Source organism: Lissotriton helveticus, chromosome 3_1 (assembly GCF_964261635.1).
Source record: "Lissotriton helveticus chromosome 3_1, aLisHel1.1, whole genome shotgun sequence".
Classification (NCBI taxonomy): Eukaryota; Metazoa; Chordata; class Amphibia; order Caudata; family Salamandridae; genus Lissotriton; species Lissotriton helveticus.
Genome location: NC_136061.1, coordinates 31,501,795 through 31,526,189, shown reverse-complemented (window position 1 = coordinate 31,526,189; position 24,395 = coordinate 31,501,795). Strand labels below are relative to the sequence as shown.

The 24,395-nt window shown below is 47.1% G+C and overlaps 1 protein-coding gene across 3 annotated transcripts in view; it reads left to right on the top strand.

The window, feature by feature from the left end:
- ATG9A (autophagy related 9A) overlaps positions 1-24,395 on the top strand; it is a 188,155-nt gene that overhangs the window by 133,499 nt on the left and 30,261 nt on the right. For all 3 annotated transcript variants that reach the window (XM_078679150.1, XM_078679151.1, XM_078679149.1), the window contains exons 11-12: positions 10,864-11,093; positions 16,705-16,822. In XM_078679150.1, coding sequence (XP_078535276.1) covers positions 10,864-11,093; positions 16,705-16,822 — 348 coding nt within the window. The remainder of the gene's footprint in view (positions 1-10,863; positions 11,094-16,704; positions 16,823-24,395) is intronic.

The window sequence follows — 24,395 nt, the reverse complement described above, 5'->3', positions numbered from 1 at the left end:
AATGGACATATTACCACAAATGTGACAATAAAACACAAACCTGAGATAGACGAGTCGACCACAGTCCTTTAAAAAAGAAAAATGTCGGCACTAATCCTTCTCCTCCTCCTCTTCCATATCCTCCTCCTTCTCATTTTCGACCATTACTGATTTCCCCTGAGCACTTACCACCACATACACCTGAAGATCAAGATGGGGCTGGGGACAATGAGCCAATACCCGCAGACCCTTGGACAGATTACAACACCAATTCCCCCACAGGGAATGATCCTGATCTGTTCCCTACCAAGCCTTCCCCACCGGATGACAGTGTAGGACACATAGAACCGTTGGGTAGGGCTTCTAACTACCATGGGGTTCAGCTTCATTAGGAATCCCAGGAAGAGGATTTCCTTTTCGAGACTCTTAGTAGTACACAAAAGTCCTCGCACACACTTCCCATGCCCAAGGTTATGATCAGACACGTAGATGATATTTTTTATGATCCCGTCAGGGCACGTATCCTCACCCCTAGGGTAGACTAGAAGTATAAGCCAGCACCATCAGATCCTGCATACATTAGGGGGTAGTTACCATTGGATTCCTTGGTAGTTTCCAACGTACGCAAAAGGGCCAATTCACAAACAGGAGATGCTCCACCCCCAGACAAAGAATCTAAGCTGATAGACGCTTCGGGGAAGAGGGTAGCCTCACATGCTGCAAACATTTGGCACATCTCTAATACACAAACACTGTTACCTAGGTACGACAGGGCGCATTGGGATGAATGGAACAGTTGCTCCAATTTCTACCTGATGAGCACAAGCCCAAGGCGCATCAACTAGTGCGGGAGGGACAGCTCATTTCCAATAATTCTATCAGTTGCACCCTAGAGACTGCAGACACTGTAGCCAGAGCTGTCAACACCAGTGTCCTTTTAAGAAGGCATGCCTGGTTACGTATTTCAGGATTCAAACCAGAGGTTCAGAGTTCCATACTGAACACACCATTCGACAAGGAGCACCTCTTTGGCCCCATGTAGGTTCCTCACTAGGAAAAATGAAGAACACAGAAGTGGCCAAATCCATGGTAGCCCTTCAATTAACCCCAGGACGTGGTTCCTTTCGGCTCTCCTTCTACCGCGTATGGTCCACAAAAACCTCTTCAGATACTGCCACCACCACCTATAAAGTGTTACAGCAAACAAATGATGACCGAATGCTGACAATGCAAACATTCTCCCCAGTCAAAAGATCTGGGTTAAATCCATTGTTCTTTTTCCCACTACGTCATCCCAGTTTGGACCTAGCCATATGAAAATCAGTCTTGACCCTGTGCCTCATGGGAACAGTTAAGCCTGAATTGCCAAGCGAGGTCCTCCCTGGACCGGAAACATGCTTCCTGGGACCGGTTTCAGGGTATGTCACCTGTCTTCAGCCAGGCTAGCTTGAATCCAATGGCATAGTGAGCAAGGGACCCATATCTGGGCATACCCATCCCACTTAGGGCGAAAAGTGTTACAGCAAACAAATGATGGACGGAATGCTGACAATGCAAACATTCACCCCTAGTCAAGAGATCTGGGTTAAATCCATCGTTCTTTTGCCCACTACGCCACCCCAGTTTGGGCCCACCCATATGCAAATCAGTCTTGACCCTGTGCCTCATGGAAACAGTCCATACCAAACTGCCAAGCCAGGTCCTCCCTGGACCGGAAACAAGCATCCTGGGACCAGTTTCAGGGTATGTCACCCTTCTTCAGCCGGGCTAGCTTTTGGCAGCCATAAGTGTGGCAGGGTATGCTCGGACGTGAGTCCCTTGCTCACTTTGCCACTGGATTCAAGCAAGCCGGGCTGAAGACGGCTGGAATGCCAGAAACCGGTCCTCGGAAGCTTGTTTCCGGTCCAGGGAAGACATGGCTTGGCGGTTCGGGCTGGACTGTTCCCATGAGGCACAGGGTCAGACTGATTTGCATATAGCCATGTCTGAACTGGGGTGGCAGAGTGGGCTAAAGAACGGTGATGGATTAAACCCAGATCTTTTGACTGGGTGTGAGTGTTTGATTGATTCAGATGCTCCGTCCATCACCACCCCCTTTTGGCCGCCATAAGTGTGGCAGGGTATGCTCAGACGTTAGTCCCTTGCTCACTTTGCCACTGGATTCAAGCAAGCCGGGCTGAAGACGGCTGGAATGCCAGAAACCGGTCCTCGGAAGCTTGTTTCCGGTCCAGGGAAGACATGGCTTGGCGGTTCGGGCTGGACTGTTCCCATGAGGCACAGGGTCAGACTGATTTGCATATAGCCATGTCTGAACTGGGGTGGCAGAGTGGGCTAAAGAACGGTGATGGATTAAACCCAGATCTTTTGACTGGGTGTGAGTGTTTGATTGATTCAGATGCTCCGTCCATCACCACCCCCTTTTGTACAGCTTGAATCCAGTGGCACAGTGAGCAAGGGACCCACGTCTGTGCATACCCATCCCACTTAGGAAAGGGTGATGCCCTGAAACCGGTCTCAGGATGCCTGTTTCCGGTCCAGGGAGGACCTGGCTTGGCAGTTCGGGCTGGACTGTTCCCACAAGGAACAGGGTCAAGACTGATTTGCATATGGCTGGGTCCAAACTGGGGTGGTGTGGTGAGCAAAAGAATGATGGATTAAACCAAGATCGTTGTGACTGGGGGTAAATGTTTACATTGTCCAGCATTCCGTCCATCAACTGTTTCTTTTGCATATGTCGCCCTTAGTAGGAAGGGTATGCCCAGACATGGGTCCCGTGCTCACTCACAGGATTCTTGTTTCTGGTCCAGGGAGGACCTGGCTTGGCAGTTCGGGCTGGACTGTTCCCACAAGAAACAGGGTCAAGACTGATTTGCATATGGCTGGGTCCAAACTGGGGTGATGTGATGAGCAAAAGAATGACGGATTAAACCCAGATCGTTGTGAGTGGGGGGAATGTTTGGATTGTCCAGCATTCCGTCCATCAATTGTTTCTTTTGCATATACCGCCACCTATGAAGGTGACAATCAACTCTCTGCCTCTAAGGGTTACTTCAGAGGGGGTTACAGACGCAACAATGACAAAGTTAGAGGCAGAGGCTCCAATACACCCGCCTCCCCCTCTAACATCAAACAGTGACTTGCCTACTAACCCAGAGGCTGAATTGAGCAGGGAAATCACCAAAGACTGTCTGCAAAGGGACAATGCAATGCAAATCCCCTGGCTAAGATATGTTAAAAATACTTTAATAACTATTGACCAGTCGCATGTATTCTATGACCCGTCGTAAATTACAAACAATTGTAAAATTACCATAAAGAAATTGCTTCTAGAAAAGTTTGCAAACACCAGAGCAAATGCGGCAAAGGTCAAGACGTCAGTAATTGCACATGGTTTAGTGGCCAATGGGGTGGGCATGGAACCTTATTTGTTCCTGATGTATAACCAACAGGCAAGATATTTAATTTGTCGTTTTAGGCTCAATCTTTTACCTAATATTTTAGCCAACCCTTCCGGTTTTACTACAACGATTGAGCAGAAGGGTGCCTGCGGCTGCGACAATAGGTCTCCGCAGGACACCCTTCATTTTGTACTTTTATGTTCATTTTATCAACTCCCTAGGCGCCGATTCCTGGTCCATATCCTTAGAAAACAGAAACTACGCCATGCGAAAGCAGCCCTGTTATTCCTACAGAAAGCAAATGATATGTATACCTTGTGTGCCATCTCAAGTTTTTTAAAAGTAGCGGTTAGACTGAGAAACACAAGAAATTGATCTAACTGTGAATTGGAACTCATGACTACCTCTATTTTTTGACTTGTATCCCTTGCTGCTGGTCCTTAATTTTATTCTAAGTGTTTTTAAACATTACTGCAAAGTTCAGAAATGCAATTTAATGATATTTTAGTGCCTAATGTATGGTTACAATGTATTGTTATTATGTATTTTTATGATGATTTTTAATTGTCGAAATAAAAACTAACTGAACTGAACTGACTTGCCTACTCTCCCCCTGACCATTTAACACCTGTAGAGGCGTCTTTCACATTTCCTATCCATCTGGCAGCCCATAACTACAGACAAATGGGTACTTGAAATTATCCAATCTGGTTATTGCCTGAAGTTCTCAAAAAACACAGTTGATGGACAGAATGTAGAACAATGTCATACATTCACCCCAGTACAGTGATCTGGGCCTAAATCCATCGTTTTTTTGCACTCCACACCACCCTGGGTTAGACACTGGCTATATGCAAATCAGCTCTGACCCTGTGCCTCATGGGAACAGTCCAGTCCGAACTACCAAGCCATGTCTTTCCCAGACCGGAATCAAGCATCCAAGGACCGGTTTCTGGCTATCAGCCTTCATCAGCCTGGATAGCTTGACTCCAGTGGTGTGGAGAGCCTGGGACTCACGTCTGAGCATACCCAGCCCACTCGGGGTGAAAATTGCAAAAAACACAGTTGATGGACAGAATGTAGAACAATGTCATACATTCACCCCAGTACAGAGATCTGCGCCTAAATCCATCGTTTTTTTGCACTCCACACCACCCTGGGTTAGAAACTGGCTATATGCAAATCAGCTCTGACCCTGTGCCTCGTGGGAACAGTCCAGTCCGAACTACCAAGCCATGTCTTTCCCAGACCGGAATCAAGAATCCAAGGACCGGTTTCTGGCTATCAGCCTTCATCAGCCTGGATAGCTTGACTCCAGTGGTGTGGAGAGCCTGGGACTCACGTCTGAGCATACCCAGCCCACTCGGGGTGAAAATTGCAAAAAACACAGTTGATGGACAGAATGTAGAACAATGTCATACATTCACCCCAGTACATAGATCTGGGCCTAAATCCATCGTTTTTTTGCACTCCACACCACCCTGGGTTAGACACGGGCTATATGCAAATCAGCTCGGACCCTGTGCCTCATGGGAACAGTCCAGTCCGAACTACCAAGCCATGTCTTTCTCAGACCGGAATCAAGAATCCAAGGACCGGTTTCTGGCTATCAGCCTTCATCAGCCGGGATAGCTTGACTCCAGTAGTGTGGAGAGCCTGGGACTCACGTCTGAGCATACCCAGCCCGCTCGGGGTGAAAATTGCAAAAAACACAGTTGATGGACAGAATGTAGAACAATGTCATACATTCACCCCAGTACAGAGATCTGGGCCTAAATCCATCGTTTTTTTGCACTCCACACCACCCTGGGTTAGACACTGGCTATATGCAAATCAGCTCTGACCCTGTGCCTCATGGACACAGTCCAGTCCGAACTACCAAGCCATGTCTTTCCCAGACCGGAATCAAGCATCCAAGGACCGGTTTCTGGCTATCAGCCTTCATCAGCCTGGATAGCTTGACTCCAGTGGTGTGGAGAGCCTGGGACTCACGTCTGAGCATACCCAGCCCACTCGGGGTGAAAATTGCAAAAAAACAGTTGATTGACAGAATGTAGAACAATGTCATACATTCACCGCAGTACAGGGATCTGGGCCTAAATCCATCGTTTTTTTGCACTCCACACCACCCTGGGTTAGACACTAGCTATATGCAAATCAGCTCTGACCCTGTGCCTCATGGGAACAGTCCAGTCCGAACTACCAAGCCATGTCTTTCCCAGACCGGAATCAAGCATCCAAGGACCGGCTTCTGGCTATCAGCCTTCATCAGCCTGGATAGCATGACTCCAGTGGTGTGGAGAGCCTGGGACTCACGTCTGAGCATACCCAGCCCACTCGGGGTGAAAATTGCAAAAAACACAGTTGATGGACAGAATGTAGAACAATGTCATACATTCACCCCAGTACAGAGATCTGGGCCTAAATCCATCGTTTTTTTGCACTCCACACCACCCTGGGTTAGACACTGGCTATATTGCCTGAAGTTCACCAACAATCCTCCAAACATTCCTCCACGTTCACCCAAACTGTCACCGGATCACTTACTTACACCTCCTCAAACAAGAGGTTCAGTCTCTCCTTCTAAAAGGGGTTATAGAGCCCTTACCACTACAATACAACGGGTCGGGCGTATACTCCTTTTACCTCCTCGTACCTAAAAAGGACGACTCTCAGACCAATCTTGGACCTCAGAGAATTAAATCTTTACATACAGTGAGACCATTTTCACAAAGTAATACTTCAACAAGTGTTCCCACTCCTGCAATAGGGCGACTTTCTCTCTACTCTAGACTTAAAGGACGCCTATTTTCTATTCCAATACATCCCGCTCATCGCAAATTTCTCAGATCTGTGATAGAGGGGCCGACATTACCAGTTCAAGGTACTCCCCTTCGGAGTCACCACTGCTCCCAGAGTCTTTACAAAATGTCTGGCAGTAGTCGCTGCTCATCTAAGAAGACAACACATTCATATCTTCCCCTACTTGGACGACTGGCTCATCAGAGCCAGTATTTATCCAAAGTGTTTCCAACATACTCACAGGACACTACAGTTACTGCACCAACTAGGGTTCACAGTCAAAGTGTTGAAATCGCATCTCCAACCTTCCAACACTGATAATTACCTAGAAGCCACTTTAGATACTCAAAAGGTTCTGTCCTTTCCCAATGCGGCCAGAGTTTTCAACATTCAGGCTCTAGTTCTTCAGTTTCAGTCCAATCACTCGCTTCCAACTCGAGTGTGTATGCAACTACTGGGAACGATGGCATCTTGCATCATGATCATTCCCCATGCCAGGCTTCACATGCGCCCACTTTAAGAATGTTTAGCGAGTCCGTGGAACCAATCGCAGGGTCTGTTAACCGATCTAGTGTTGGTAAGCGGCCGTACTCATCGCTCTCTGCAGTGGTGGAACACACAAAATGTATCAAAAGGACGGCCCTTCATAGACCCAATTCCACAGACAATGCTAACAGCGGACGCGTCCCTCACTGGTGGGGGGGCTCATCTTCAGCACCACAGAATACCTTTGGAGTCAACAGCAAAAACCGCTACACAGACAGCAAATTCACGAATGGGAACTTCACCCGCAAGCTCTACTCCCATACTTTCAAAGTTGGGAAGTTTCTCAAATAGATCTCTTTGCCACACACCAAAACGCCCGAACTTCGCCTCCAGGCACCCACACCCGCTCTCCAATGGCAATGCACTATGGATGAACTGGTCAGGGATATTTGCCTACGCTTTGCCGCCTCTCCCACTCATTCCATAAGTGGTTCGGAAGCTCAGGCAAACATCCCTCAGACGGATCCTAGTAGCTTCCATATGGGCCCGTCAACCGTGGTTCACCGCCCTGTTGGAGCTGTCAGTAGTTCCACATCAAAAGCTGCACCTCACATCCAGTCTCCTCACACAGAGCCATGGAGAAATCAGACATCCAAATCCCAAAGAAATGAATTTAGCGATCCAGCTCCTGAATATATTGAGTTTGATTATCTAAATCTCCCACCAGACTGTATGAACATCATCAGTGAGGCCAGAAGGCCTACGACAAGAGCCTGTTATGCAGCAAAATGGAAAAATGTTGTTATCTATTGCAATAACAACAGCCATTCTCATGATGCTTCGATACAAAATATCATTTGTTACCTGTTACACTTGCAGCAGTCAAGATTAGCTTACAATTCCATCCGACTACTTCTCCCTGTAATAGCTGCGTATCTACAAAATAGACTACATTTATCGCTTTTCAGAGTGCCAATAATCAAAGCTTTCATGTAAGGACGCAAAAGAGTTATACCACCAAGACTTTCACCTGCTCCAGTGTGGAATCTTAACATAGTCCTGACAAGATTAATGGGCCCACCCTTTGAACCCATGCATAAATGTGAGCCATTGCAATCACTTCACTGAGGAGAGTGGGTGAACTACAGGCACTACCTATAGAAGAACCTTTTTTTCCAACTTCACAGAGAGAAAGTGGTTCTTTGACTAACCCCAAAATTTCTACCTAAGGTACTAGCTGCCACTCACATCAATCAGTCAGTTAAATTACTGGTATTCCTTCCTCAACCTGATTCTGTGGCAGAACAAGCTCTACGCACCTTAGATGTCAGAAGAGCCCTTTTATATTACATTGAAAGAACAAAATCATTTTGTAAGACTAGACAACCTTTTGTTGCTTTTACACCACCACACAAGGGCAGTCCTATATCCAAGCCAGGTATAGCCAGATGGATTGTTAAATGTATTCAAACTTGTTATGCAAAAGCAAAGAGAAAGTTATCAATACCCCCTAGAGCGCATTGCACTTGTAAAATAGAGGCTACAGTGGCTTTCTTAGGAAACATCCCCATCCACATTTGTAAAGCTGCAACATTGTGTACACCGGACACATTCACCAAACACTAGTGTGTAGATGTTTTAGCGAGACAACAGGCTAATGTGGGCCAGGCAGTACTTACAACACTATTTCAGACAACTCCAACAGCCACAGATTAGCCACCGCATTGGGAGAATACTGCTTTATAATCTATGCAAAGCATGGGATCACCAGCTCACATGCCTCGAACGGGTAATGTTACTTACCCAGTAAGCATCTGTTCTTGGCATGTAGAGATGTAGATTCAAATGCGTTCACCCACCTCCCCAGGTTCCTGTACCTGTTGCTGTATTAACTTATTTAGATACATACCCATGGACATCTCTATTCTACCTTTACTAACTCCATTCTCACCCTCTGCGGGAAAACAATCTAACAAAGGAGTGATGCCCATGTGCACTATCCCCGAAAGGAGGAGTCACCTACCTCATGACTGGAAAGACTTCGAAGAAAAACAGCTTGCAAACATCCGTACCCAACACAAGATGGCAGGAGTATGTCAGCATGTGAATCTACAGCTCTTCATGCCAAGAACAGATGCTTACAGAGTAAGTAACATTATCCTTTTATAAGCAAGGTGGAGTAAGTTGCAGCCAATACGTTTTTTATTTTTATTTGGGCTGCCTAGTATCCTGAGAGCCAATCTGTCTGATTCTAGGCCTCTAAGATCCATTTGAAAACCTGAGATCCCAGTGCAACCAGTGCATAGATCATAAGATGTGATTTATACCCTCGAAACACCGGGATCCCAGAACAACCAGTGCTGTGGCACACAGATCATCCTTCAGTGTGACGAGTGTTGAAGAAAGTCCAGCCAATATTGAGATTGTTGTCTTCAGGAGGGAGGTGACAAAGGACTGTACTATGGGCCATAACACGTAGACCCTAGATGTATGTTTTAACTCTCTTAGAGCACTAAGAATAGAATGTATCCATCTGATCAGTGTAAAGATTGAAGTTTAACCCTCTAGGTAAATGGAATTGGAAATCTGCAGATTGTGAAACTGAACTGATTTGTCCAGTGACTACAAGCGGACCTAGCATAGGATGAGCTGGGAAAAAAGCAAACAAAAATCATATAATACAAGCTTCACCATCTCTGAACACAGCAGTTCCTAGCATGCCTTTCGTAAGCAACCAAAGAACGACACATTTCTACTTGCAAAAAGTCTTCTTTCCCAAGTTTGATAGTTTTAGTGTACACTATCGCTCCCCCACCCCCAGCACACACTTTTCACACCTTACTTTACACTTAAGGTGCATTCCACGTTCCCCCATCCTCCTCTTCCCCCACCTCTTCTGCATGACTCCTTGAGACCTCACGGTGATAAGTGCGCTATATAAAAACCTTTGACATTGACATGCATCAAACTTAAGAATTGCGATTCCTAAATTGCGATTCTTAAGAAAACGCAATTTAGGAATCGCAATTCCTTATGCATGTAGGAATCGCAAAAAAATGTGATTCCTACACTTTGCTTATTTGTGATTCGCAAATTGCAAATCGCAATTAAGGAATGGCTTCCCTTTCATTCCTATGGACCTCGAGGCCCAGAGGAATCAATGAGAATTACATGCGTAATTTGCGAGTACCAAATAGGTACCCGCAAATTGTGCATGCATTTTCAAGGGTGCTTAAAGGAAACCCTGATGCACCCCTGAAATTGCAATTAAAAAACATGTTGCACACACACATGCCCCAAGGGCATGTTTGTGAGCAACATAGAACTTTGAAAAATGCACTTTTGTGCATTTTTCAAATTTTTCGCATATTTCCATCAACTTTAAGTTGATGGTAAATTTGCATTTCTTAAATGGTAATCGCTAATTATTTTTTTTGTTGCATTGCTTTTAGGGAATCGCAATTTGTGATTCCCTAAATGCAATTGCAATTTAAGTAATCGCAAATTTTGGGATTACCTAAATAGCAATTTTTGCATTTGGGATGATGCATCCCAAATGCAAAAATTGAGGTCGAAAAGGGGCAGATTCTTCGAATCTGCCCCTTTGCGACTGCAAAAAACAATGATGCATGTGCCTCTTACTCTTACTCTCTCTCTCTCGCTCTCACTTTTGACTCTCAATACTTGGCTGGATCTCTTGTTTCTCTTTTGAAGAATCTTCCCCTCTTGACATTGGCTGTTTCAGTTGCCTGTATCCATCACTGTTGCAAAAGATACAGTATTTATGGAAAGTGGGGTGAAACAAACTGCAAACGGTGTTTTTTTCTGCATGAAGGGGCACCTGAGGGCCCCGGCGTAATTTGTACGGTCACGGTCCCCGACAGCCCAGCATTGTCTTTGAAACCCTCAGTTCTGCATATGATGTGACATATTATCTAGTAGTTAATTGTGTGACAGCCTTATTCTCTTCATTCACTAGATAGACTTCGGTAATCCAGTATGTGTGTGCGCTTAAGCTGTTTCCTATTCAGGGTGTCTGGGCACCCTTCCTCTCCTTCAGCCTGAGAGGGCTGTTTCGATGAGGCGCGAGCTTCTTCAGGGTCCAAAGGGTCTGCTGCTTCTGCATGGAGTGGAGGGACATATTTCAGGAGACTTCCTTCTCTTACAGATCCTGTTAACCTGAATTGTTTCCTTGCAGCCGCACAGCCTGATAGCCAATGTCATTGCCGGCCCCTCGTCGCTGGCTGCCCATGTGGGAAGGGATGCGCCAGTCGGCCGCCATGTTTCCGCGGTGTCCGAAGTGGCCTCTGCTCTCAGATCTCTCTCTCCGCAGCAGTCTAGTCTTCAGAGACAGAGCGGCTTCCAGGTCCCTGATGTGCTGAACGAACGGTCTCGACCGCCACCCCCTGGAGGAATGGTGGGATCAAGGTAAGCCAACTAGGTGTATGATGAAACTCCAGTTTATGATGGTCAGAGCTCTCTCCCACAGTCGTGGGGCCCTATGTAGAGTTTGATGGATGCAGGATGCCCTCGAAAAGCTCAGATGTCCTTTCCGCCCTACTTAGAGCCTACAGGGCCTCGAACTTCAAGTGAAGCTCTTGGAGAGGGCTCACGACATTAAAACTTCTGCAGAAGCTGTGTCTGCACTATTGATTTCTGAAGGATATGTATATGATGTGTTCCTATGAAGTGGACTACTAAAGATCCAACTTTGAGCAGAAGAAATAGGTGGACAAATAAGCTTTGGCAAATCCAACAGGACTGACTTGTAACTGAAACCTTGCAACTGAAAACTTGTAGCTGAAAGCGTGTCAGCTTTCTGATGCTCGTTTGTAGAGATCCCTCTAAGCAGACATTCATTCTTGCTGCAGGAGGCTGCAGTACCTTAAGTAGGTACCAGAGGTCCCCGGGCTCAGGCATACATCTTTTCTGTAGCAGACCCCTGGATTAAGACACAAAACCTTTTCTCTAGCAGGCTGCAGTGCCTTCATGCTTTACTGAGGCCCCTGACATCAGACACAAACCCTTTTTTTCTGTAGACTGTAGTACTTTAGGTCTAGAGACAGAGACACATCTCTGGAATCAGGGTAGTAGTTTAGGCTGTTTTCTCACACTAACATTGTTAACTAATATCCGGTATTGGTAAACCGGAAAGTCACCAGTGTCGAGAAACTGAAAACGCAGAATCCAGGGAGTGAGGAAGTGAGGCGCAGCAACAAAAGCCCCCCAGCTTCCACAAGTAAAACATAATAGTCATTAAAAAAAAGAATTTTCTTTTGGCAGGTGTACAACTCCTCCAATCAGATCTTTCTGTTGCAGGCTGTAGGACCCTAAGTCATTGCCAGTGGCCTCTGGACTCAGAATTCTGTCCCACTGGTGGCCACCACTACCACGTCATCATCAGTATCCCTGAGAATTATGACTAGAATAAATGCCCTTCAAGGTCTTTCCTCTGTTGAAAGAAAAGCTGGCAAAAAATTGACTATGAGTTTTTTTCCAACAGGGCAGATCACAGGGGGCGTGGCATCAAAATAAATTAGCACAGTCACTTTTGAAAGTCTATGGATTGTTTTTTTTTGCTTGGTTTTCTTGCTAAATAAACACGCTAATGCTGGGTTGAGCTGATAATCATAATGACGACTGTAAATGCATTCCTATATGTTTTGGAAAAACTCTACCTCCTATTCCAAGCCCACGGTCTGCACTTGTTTCTAGACGTTAGCAGCGCTGGAAGGGAGTGAAAGTGAGAGATCAGAAAGGGGGGGGGCAAGTAGGAACAGAAACATGCCATCAGTATTGCCAGATTGGGCTTCTTCCCACACAGAGAGGCGGCCCATTTATGTAGGAAATAAATTCTCTTGGTGGGTTGGCTGAATGTGCGCTTTCATTGGCCCTTTGTGTGTGTGTGTGTGTGTGTGTGAGAAGCTTGTGGATGCGGTGCCGCTGCTACCCCGGCATGCCTAGGCGGTGCTCCGCCAGGCCGCTGGTCCAACCGTAGCAGTGGTCAGGATGCGGTGTCGTCGCGACCCCGCATGCCTTGGGTGAACTGATACTGAGAGTTACGTCTGCGTGCAAGGTATCAGATGCTGCGGTGTGTACAGATGCTCCAAGTTACATCTGGATGCAAAGGACCATGTTGTTTCTGAGAATGCAAAAGAATCCACCGTCTACAGACACCTCCAGGCAGTAGGTACTCTGTATCCTTTTATATACTGCACAAGGTATAAGGGTGTAAGGCCCACATTTAGGTTTCACCTGGCGTCCACTGCGCAGCAGTGTTCGCGCAGGCGAAATCTTTAGTTTAGCAGTACGGGGCTTTGTCCCGCCTGTCTCTTCCATTGGCAAGCTCCATAAATGGAGGCTAGCCATTGGAAGAGAGATCTGTCCGTTATTCTTCGAGCAGATTCATGGGCGTTCCGTAGATTTTTTCTCATTCCGCCCCTTTTAGAACGTCATGCGGTGGGCGGTAGTTATTTATTTATTTTTTTACGCCATGTTTTTTTCATTTCCAATGTGTCTGTTGCCGGGATGGGCTGCGCGATTTTACTGGTCCTGCCCCACGCTGCAGAGCAATGTTCCAAGGTCTCTCGTATTGGCCAATGTCAAATGAGCGCTGGCCGTTATGAAAGAATGGTGGCCCAGTAGCATTTTAGCCACACTACAAGGTCATGTCGGCAATTAAGAGTGTTCCGGCGAGCCTGAGAAAACATCCGACGAACCGCAGCCCTCCCCGTCCCCATGAGGCCGAGGGTAATGTGAAAAGTACAGTGGGAGTCACTGCTCCCCAAACAGCTTGCCTTACAAATGGACAAAAGGGGCCACAATCCCTAGAGTAAGGGCCTGTTTTACCCCCCTCGCTTATGGGGGCAGCTGCCTCGCAGCGATGATCCTCATGATACGCGAATGCGCCATTAAATGTTTAGCACCCAATAGGTCTGCTCCACGCGCCATAATTACCGGGGGCTGGGGAGCGGCGTAGGAGGCAGAAACAATTCAGGGGGGAAGAGGGTTGGAGCGCTGTGGTCGCGGCTTAACCCCCCTCTTCCCCATTAGTGGCGTGGTCGTGTAGTCTGCACCCACCAGGCTCCCCAGGAACTGCCGAGGGTCGCCGGAGAGTTCATCAGATCCGGCCGCCCCACCGCGCCCCCACTACCGCTGGGGCACCCCACCTCCCTGTGGACTGCGTTTCGCCCGCACGGGCATCCCTGTCCTGGTGGGGGGGCTTGTGCATTGTTCGTTGGCAAGTGGCTCACAGTGCTCCAGTCGTTCCGCCCCCCTCCCTCCACATCCTAGTGTCGGGTCAAAGCATTTAGCCAACCCGCGCCTGAACGTGTATGCTAATAAGGTGCTCAGGCGAAGCGCTCCAATGTCTGTGGGTTGCCTGAGGGACCAGACCATGGGAGCAGTTATGGCCGCCCACCGAGGTCACAGCTGGCGGGGGCCGCGGGCAGCGGCAGACCTCACATTGCGGACCCCCCACCTGATGAAATGGTCTCCTCATGTATCAGGTCTGTTCCTATTATGAAGCGCTCTGACACCTTCGGGAAAAGTCTGCGCTATATAAAAACGCATAAAATTAATAAATAATGGTGTGGAGGAACTTGGAGTCTTGCGAGGCCTAGGAGCTCCAAACATGTAAATATATTGACTGACACAGACCAGGAAATATTTCAACAAAATCCCACCATGTCGCAAATTCACAGCGAACGTTCTAAAGTATGCTGGAACCATCTGATCAGAATGTTAGATTTATGGGTAGACTCAGGATTTATGTTAAAAACATATTTCAAAGCTTCAAATGGGAATGTACTTTCAGCAGCATCTACCAGGGAGTTAAACATGCGGCACAGTTGGGCTTTCAACGACGAGCCCCCGCCGCCCCCACTGGCGGCTAAAAATGGCTTGTTGTTTGAAGTGGGCAACAGAAGCCAGTTAGTTTGCACCTTCTCGAGCGCACTGATATTCAGCGGGATCTTGTCGCGCTATATAAAATTAATAAATAATGGGATGAGGGTACCCACCCGCAAGCCATAATTAAAATCCCAATCCGGCTGTGTGCGTGTCTGAGGGTGTTCGCGGGCCCCACTTCTGCAGCCGTTGTTTGATCTTCAGACACGAGTAATACCGAGAGCTTGTCTCACCAGGCAGTCGCCTCTCACGTCCCACATCAGTGTTAGTTTGCACACGCTTTATCCGAATGGCTCTGTTTGTTTGTGCGACTTGGAATGCTTCAAGCGTGGGAATTGGGCAGCACAGTTTCATAATATTAGCCTTATCTGTTTTGTTCAATGAAAGTCATTATTTTACCTGCTTCAAAAAGTCACTACTATCTCATTGAAAGCATAGCGGCCCCGGTGCATCGATTCGCACAACCCATTGCAAGCCTGTCCCATTGGTAAAAGCAGGAGTTTTCCTATCAAACGTGGAAAAACTTTACCGACTTTTGTCTGCACTGTCGCTATTAAAGTGTAATAGTTCTTGTCTGCTCTTTTTAAAATGTTAATAATAGCCTAGCAACTTTACCAGAAAAACCGAGTACGTGTGAACTATGTGGCAGTACTGCGAGCCAGCCACCCACTCTCCATGTCCAGCACTGTCTTGACCCCTCCCCCCACCCACCACCTCCCTGCACCGACGGTCCGCTGCACTGTGCATTCCCATCATCTCACCCCCGCTGCAGTTTAGCCCCCCCCTCCCGATGAGTCAGGATGTGACTCCCATACTCGAGCCCGTGTTGCTCTGTTATCCAGTTAAGACATGTTTGCCTTCATCACCTGATCTCATCCGTGCATTTCTGAATTTACTGCCTTTAAATAACTCTTTTCGTCTGATCAGGGAGGCTAATGGATGAGTCTCTTTCGCATGGCTGGTCCTTTTGCAAGCAGTAAACAAGATCAGAGAACTCTTTTGAACGTATGCAAATCTTAACTGTGTGAGCAATTCAAACTCATTTGTGCAAAGTGTTGTAATGGGCTTATTGGAGAGTTAGAGAAACATGCTCACAAGTTACATGTTGATGCAAATCATCTGAGTAAATAAACAATAGCATGGTGCAGTTTGTGTCCTTGACTTGATCTGGTTTTTATTTTTATTTTGCTATGATTCTCACAAAGGCTAAGGTCTGCCTACTTTAGTAATAAGTGCTATACCCTAACTGAATTGTACCTAGAGAATATCCTGTATCTGCTTTGCCACACAATGCAAACACTGTCATGTATATAATATGACTGATTGTTGTTTGCGTCCCTGCAGGGCAGTGTTCTATCGGTATGACGTCACATTTTGTTGTCTAGGTGTGACTTTCCCGCTGCTGATTGCAGACTGATTAGGCTAAATTAGATGCTTCAAGTAGTATTTCCCATATTAGGCGAATGTGTCCACTTCTGTGGCAGTGAATGAATGGGTGAATGCAGGGCTTTGAGTGGGATGAAAAAACTGGAGGGTCTCTCAAAGGGGCGTGGCCAGTGTAATTAAGAGCATGGCTTAACATAGTGGTCCGCCGAACTTGTATTTTGCTGTTTGTCATTGCATCTAGATACATGATACAAGAAGTCAGGACTATTGGCTTTGTCTATCGTTGTTAGTTGCATGTGACACCACGACGTGTGTGTGTGTGTGGCTCTGTGTGTGTGTGTGGGTCCAAATGTAATAGGTCTCACATTTGCGAGAGATTATGCTATTGGCATTGTAAATGACAATGCCATTTATTTATCAGTTTTAAAAACCAACGCATAAACAAAAAAATTGTCATTTACAATGCCAATAGCTCTATATTTTGCAAAGGCGAGACCGTTGCATTGTAAATGCTTGTTTAGTTTTTTTAAAGCACTATTAGGAGCTTCGTCCAATGAACGTATTGAATTAATGGCTCTGATCACCGCTCTAATGATATCTGAAAGTGGTCAGGTGTTGCCTTACTTTTGCATGCTCCTTAAGGCAGTAAAGTGGTTGTCGGACTCTTGAAGTCCTGGGTGCGGGTCTCGCTGACGTCACTGTGCCTTGGGTTGCCTCCTGCCAGTAATACTTCTTCTCTCTGCAGTATGGATGTCCGGACAGCGAGCTCAGGAAGCAGTGCCTGGGAGGGGCAGTTACAGAGCCTGGTGCTGTCGGAGTACGCGTCCACTGAGATGAGCCTTCACGCCCTCTACATGCACGAGGTATGTCTTTCATGTGCAGGAGCTTCTCTATCAACCGCTGAGACCACCTACTTTGGGGGCCAGATGCCTCATGTAGGAGACCACCTCATGTGTCTGAGACCCCCTCGTGTGTAAGACCACCTCATATGTCTGAAATCTCCTTGTGTGGGTGACCTTGTGAGCCTGAAACCACCTCATATGCGTGAGACCCCCACACGTGGGCCACGCACCTCGTGTGGGAGGCGCCACATGTGTGGGAGACCACCATATGTGTGCATAAAGTGCCTTCTATGGTTCAGAGGGTTTAAATAATCAGAAATCTCCTATGCTGTATTTTAGGTTTTTATTTCTTATGCTTGTGTCTTTCCTGCTTTTTATCTTCCTTTCCACCTAGTTGAAGATTTATGCCGGGTTAGCACTGTAAAGAAGGCCCCGGAGAGTACCTCTCGGCATACCCATACCCAATGCCACCTGTGTGTCACCAAACATTTTATCCAAGTCCATTCATGGTAGGATCCGACTCCAGTCAAAGTTAAAGACGGGTCTGGTCCGGACGGTAACCCTTGACCTGGACACAGCCCTGGTACCTTCATATTATTGCAATGCCAGGACCACCCCCTGCTGCGAGACCCTCCAGCGCCCGGTTGAGATGTTCAGCCTCCTGCTGCACACGCTTGTGAGTACGTCCTGCAGTGTCAGGCGACCAGTTTACAATGGATAGGAGGGGAGTCTGGGCGCCTCCCCAGTCCTTGCACCAATACCAGTTCAGTACATCGTCTGCCTGGGGCGGGGCCTCACGCACACTAGAGCAACTACTGGGCGGAAGGTGATACTTTTGTCAGATTATAAACCAGTAAAGACCAGAGTTTACCTCAACCCAATCTTCTCTTATTGAAGAGCACGTAACGTATAATAAAATGGGTCAAACGACGAATGAATCAAGATTTATAAGTATTATTCTTGGCTACTTTCAAATATTTCCTCCCAACCAAAAGGGGTGCTTTACAGATATTGGCATATCTTCTGCTATAACTTTGCTACCTCATCTGTTGGTGTCCCTATGATAGACTTTGAAGAGGGTGTTAAACCCTCAGACAGTACCACCATCCATTGATGAAAACTTTTCAAACTTTCATTAGAGAAGGTTTTACAATTCCTGATTTTCCTACCTTCAGATTTAGCCTTACTGCATGGGGACCCCACTTCTTTATCTGACATATGTTTACTTAATGAAAGCCATTTTATGTCGTAAAGCCTTTTATTTAATAAGTACAGGGTTTGAGGTCTCAAAATGGCTTTTTGGTATATGCTGGACCCATTTTCCAATTAATTAATACATTACCGAATCACAAAATGGGTTTAGAAACCCAAAACAAATTGTTATTTGGAAGGGGCGTGTTTAAAGCCTCCCTTCCAAATGCATATTTGTTAAGATTTGTAGCAATGGTTTGCGACCAAAACCTGATCTCAAAACACTGACATTTTACTGAAACCTCAAAGGAGGTGTTATCATTCACAGATGGGAAGGGGTCCCTGTGGGACCCTACCCCCTTTGTGAATTAAAAAAAAATAATGTTGAGGTGTCAACCACGACACACTGATCCTCAGACTCTGGAGTCTAGGAGTGACAGGCAGTGCCATCACCTGGATACTGTCCTTCCTAGGAGAACGATCTTTCTAGGTCGTCGAAGGAGATGGTGTATCCAAACGTATGCCCCTCAGCTGTTGTGTGCGTCAAGGTTCCTCCCTGAGCCCCACGCTGTTCAATGTTTACATGAGTCCTTTGGCAGAGATTGTCCGTCCATTTGGCATAAATATCATTACCTATGCTGATGACACCCAGCTTGTGGTGGCAATTAACCACCCCGAGACATCACCAAGCAACCTAGGAAGTTGTTTAGAGGAGGTAGCCAAATGGATGGAACTCTCTAGCCTAAAACTCAACGGGGACAAGTCCGAGGTTATGCTCCTCGGTAACTCTCCTTCTTTTAATCCCGAGCTACTTCGGCCGAAATGCCTTGGCCCCGATCCAGTACCCAAAGGCCAGATTATATGCCTCGTCATCTGGTTGGACTGCTCCCATAGCTTCAACCACCAAGCGGCAAAACTATCGGCCACCTGTCATGGCCTTCTGAGGATGCTACGCAAAATACTTCCTCTTCTCCCATATCAGGCACATAAAATCATGGTCCAGCCTCTCATTCTATCCCGCCTGGACTATGGGAACACCCTTTATTTAGGAGCCCCTCAATCCACTTCACACAAGCTCCAGATCATTCAAAACTGCGCAGCTCGCCTGCTCCTCCAGACCCCTCATCGGCAAAACGCAAAACCAGCACTGAGGAGCCTGCACTGGCTGCCTGTCAGGGAAAGAATCCAATTCAAAGCCATGTGTATTGGTCATAAGACCTTCTGGAGGAACGGCCCAGCAATCAGCCGATCAATGATAATCCCTTATCAACCAAGCAGAAACCTTCTTCTCGGCGTCCTCTTCCCTCGCCCATCTCCCAAAAATAAAGAGAGCTAGATGTGGTGGACGCTTCTTCTCCTATAACTCCACCAAGTTATGGAACGCTCTTCCCGCACACCTACGGGCAGAGCCTAACCTATTGCCCTTTCGTAAACACCTAAAAACATTGCTCTTTATCAACTGCTTCTAACCACTGGGCTTTCCTGGTTGTCCGCGTTCGTCTGCAGCGCTGGGATCGCGCTATATAAATCTCATTTCAAATATTTTTTTCATTTAATTTCAGGAGTAAAGTCGAATTTATTTAAAATGCAATCACAGACATGGTGGTCTACTGACCCCAGCAGGCCACCATCCCTATGATGACATCCAACCACAGTGAGTCGCAGTTTACCAGCTACCCGATAAACATTTGTTCAGTGCGATTGGATTGTGACTACGATTAGGAATTTTTTCAATCGACCTATTAGTACATATGTCGGTTTGCAGCAGCCTTTACATAGGTCCTTTATTGAATCAGTTGCGTCCCCAGCGCCTCCTTCAAATGCAAGAGAGACGCTACCGCTCTAATGTCTGCAGGAGAAAGGCGCTTGAAGTAGTCTTTCCATGGAGTTCACTCTTGTCGGTTTCACCCTCCTTCATCTGTTCAGCAGATTATTAGTATAATTCAGCCTCAAAAGAAGCACCTTCCTCCTCAGGGATTTGTATTGGTTTTTCAGGTCTGGCAGAGAGAGCTTAATATCCGGGCCTTGTGACTCTTCAACAGAGTCACCAAAGGAGACCCCAGGGTGACCCGGATGGTCAGTCAGTCAGTCATAAGCTTTTATTCGATACACAGAGATATCTTATAAGCACATACATAATACAATCAATACAGTATACAAAAAAGTTTATGCCATAAGAAGTCAGTAAGAGATATTAGAATGTTTAAGAGTGATAAAAGGATATAAAGTCCGTTAATAAATTAGCTAAAACAAGAATTAAACAGCTACTGACAATCTCTTACATCGAATATGCCAAAACTGCTTTAAAAATTTAGCTATTCCACAGACTATTGGGGGGGAAGTGTCCGTGCTTAGGATACGCAAGGCTACTAAATGACTGCGTGTGCCCATGTTACGGCAGAGTGGTTTCAGCCAAGAGCTCCTAGGCCTTGCATAATCCGGGCATTCAAATAAAACGTGCACAATAGACTCAATCTTAGTCGGGCAACATGCACAGTTGGGAGAAGTGCGATCCGCTGTTGACCATTTCGATACCAGGGCACCTAACGGGAGGGAACCAACTCTAAATTTAAAGTAAAGAGCACGGTCAAAGGGGAGAGTAATCAAGTCCAAATAAGGTTCGAAGGCCACAGTGTCTTTAATTTGTAAAAAGGTGGCAGTGGACCTGCAGTGATTTGGGCTAGAGATTAGACGCTCAGCAGTCCATTTCCAAAAAAGCGCCTTGACAACTTCTTTTGGAGGGGCTGAGCGGGATGACCAACAATCCCCTAGTCCTATATTCTCCAACAGCTTTTTGGTGTCCTTTAACCATTTTATCTTGGCCCAACCCCCCTGGCTCATTATGTCTCTCAGGGCATCAGCATAGGATTTTAATTCTTCGCACCTCCAGATCCGTGTCCACAACAGGAGCGGGCGAAGCTGGGCCTGATCTTTAATGTTTTTACATCCCGTGTCCATCCTCACAGGTACTGACGGTGTGCTCAGAGGGAGAGCGATGAAGGATTTTAATAGCTTGCTCTCAGCAGTAACTAGGGCATCCAGACGGCAGTGACCCCACAGTTCTGCCCCATACAAGGCTGATGTCGCTACTTTGGCCTTGTAGATGTCAAGTACTGGGGTAAGTGATCTCCTAGTTGAGGCCCTGTATTCCCTCATGAGAGCTCCTCCTACTCTCCTGTGGTTAAGGACCATTTTTTCAATGTGGTTTGCCCAAGTCATCCTGTCCGTAATCCGAATGCCAAGGTAGTCGAATTCGGCTACTTTCTCCAGGGGAATAGAGTTGAGTGTAGGTGGGCGGCCCAATTTTTTAGGTGGGTTAACAACTAGGTATTTGGTTTTGTCCACATTTATTGTTAGCCCTTTTGCAACACAGAACTCCTGGAATCGTGTTAGAAGTTTCTGTAGTCCTTGTGGGGTCTTCGAAATCAGGAGCGTGTCGTCCGCAAAAAGCAGGGTTGGGATGTGGACACCTCCAAGACAGGGGGCGTCAGCTGGTTCTTGTTGAAGGTGTTTTACCACCCCATTCAGATATAACGAGAATAGGGTGGGTGCCAGGACGCAACCCTGTCTTACGCCCCTAGACACTGGTATTTTTTCCGTGAGCTCTCCGTTTTTACCCCAGCGGACCTGTGCAAAAGTGTGGGCATGAAGGCTTATAAGAAGGGACAAGATGTAAGGTGGTAGCCCCAACTCACAAAGGACCCTCCAGAGCTCTTCCCGGGGAACTAGATCAAAGGCAGTCTTCAAGTCTATAAAGGCTAAGTAAAGACTGCCCTTGCCCAGTTCCACCACCTTCCACCTCAAGAGGGACAACCTAAACACCTGCTCTATAGTCCCCATACCAGCCCGGAAACCTGCCTGAAAGTCTGATAGGATTTTATTCTCCTCCACCCAATGGAGGATCCTACCAAGGATAGCTTTGCCAGCTATCTTTTGGGTGGAGTCTATCAGACTTATTGGGCGATAGTTTCCCGGGGTTTCCCTGCACCCTTTTTTATAAATGGGGACTACCACCGCCCCTTTCCAGGATTCTGGTACTACTCCTCCCCTCATAATATCATTTAGGAGAGCTGCTATGATCCTTCCCCATTCCATTGGGTAAGCCCTCATCAAATCACCCGGAAGGCCATCCGGGCCCGGTGCCTTGCGTGGTGCCACCCAGCCTATAACCCCCTCAATCTCTAAGGGAGTGAAAAGGTCATAGGCATGAGGTTCGATTGCTAGTGTGAGATCCATCCCCACAGACAGTTCCCCGTCTGGTGGGAGGTATAAAGACCCAAAGTGTTTTGCCCAACTTTGAGGCGGGATGCTGCAGGGTCTCATGGCTGCATCGGATTTGGTCCGTTTCCTTATAAGATTCCAAAACACCCCTGAATCCCTAATTTTGCTAGCCTGGAGTAGGTCCTCCCAGTATTTTTCTTCCCACTCCCTTCTAGCCGAACTAAGGGTCTTTTTGTAAGCCTTCCTAGCCTCCTGGATCGTACTTTGGGATTTAGATTTAACTGCCTCAACTAGCTTTGCCTTATGGGTCCTGCAGGCTTGGGTATACCACCCCTCAACAAATTTTTTAGTTCCTGTAATGCCCGGCTTTTTAGAGTACAGGGTAAACACATTGGTTAGGGCTTCAATCAGAGAGAGAAATAACCCACTCACTTTACCCACCCCTTCTAGCGAGGATTCCAGAGATATTACCGCGCGGTTTAGATGGGATTGAATTTCCCCAACCTTCGCCTCGGATAGGACCAGTTTCGCCCATTTAATTCTTCTACCACATGGGGAGACTTCAGATTCATCTAGTGGTACGAGTGCCTCTTTAAAGTTGGCCTTCCTTAGGGGTTGCCACCAATGTTCCATTTCTAGGGAGAGAGGGTTGTGATCGCTTTCTGTCGAAGGGACCACCTGCATGTCCTTCACATAAGGCCATAAGCACACGTCTATTAGGACATAATCCAGCCTAGAGGTGTGCCCTGGTCTGTTGTAGGTATGTGCACCCCCCCTATCCAAGGAAGTCCTCCCATTCGCTGCCCTTAAATTAAATTCAAGAGTAAGGGAGTATATTTGGAGCGCCACTTCTGTCCACCTTTTAATCGGTGCGATGTCCAGAGCCGGGATCCCCCACCTGGCATCCTCCTCATCCTGGTCGAGGGAAACATCCGAGCCCAAAGGCTCGAACGTGCAGTTCATATCACCAACAACCAGGGTGCGGGTCTTATGGGGGGTGTTGTTTAACAGGGTCTCGAGAAGAGCTATCACAGGAGACTTTCTCCCACCCTTTGTACCCCGAGCATACACATTAAAGATGTTTAGAACAATTCTTCCCCTTTGGTCTATAAGGGTAATATTTTGTATGTCCGGGGAACCTGTGGGATAGTCCACTACTCTACAGTTTAAAGAAGCCGCGACCCAAATAAGAAGGCCGCCCGCTGGGCGGCCTCTCCCGGATTCCGAGACCCGCGCGGGAGAGGAGTATGAGGAAAAACCCACCCTATGGACCGGTATCAAGCTCCAGGTTTCCTGGAAAAGGCACAAGGAGTGCTTATCAACCCATGCAGTAAAGTCTGGGAGGGCCAGTTTTCCAGCAATCCCTGCGATGTTCCAGCTGAAAACCTTAAAGACTAGGTCCGTCACAGCTGGATGGTCGCTGGGCGCTTGAAAGCCCCTATCCATAGGGCTCCCCCTATATAACCGAGGAGAGCAGGGATCTTGTGAAGTTGTTATAGGGTCTCCCATTCCACTTACAAGGTTTATTTGGGTGGGTGGTGCTTCTACTTGTTCTGCTCTCCTCACTGATTCCAGTCAGCAGGGGCCAATTGCCCACATTTGTTTCTCCCTATCGCCTCCTACAACCCCGGCCCAGTTTTGGCCCGAATTAAGAGAACTTTCACTTCCTCCATTTGGGCTAACAAGATGCCTAGGGTAAAAATACGAGAGGTCTACCAATTTAACCCCCGGGGCCCCCATATTTTTAATAGGAGTACAAATGGATGGCACCACTCTGTAATCTTGGAAGTTTATAATTACACAGTCTCCCTCCAGCATTTTTTTCCCTTGCCCTACCCATCCCACTCTACGGACACTTAAAATAATGCCGTCCATACCCGGGGGGATTGGTTTATTTGCCTTCAGCCAGTGTATACACTTGTTCTTGAGTGATTGATGGTTTTCCAACTGGCCATCCTTTAGGGGAGGCACATTAACCATGACTGCAACAAATGGTTGACAGTCTGGTGGGAGATTAATTGGGGGGATCCGTCGTGGGGGGATACTGGGGGCCTGTGGGAAGATTGTTGGGGCAGAACATTGTGTTGCAGGCCTGGGGGCTTTCCTAGTCGTTGGGCCGCTGGGTTTACTGCTACCTTCTAATTTTTGTTGGACTTCCTTATTACCCTCAGTTGTCTGTTGC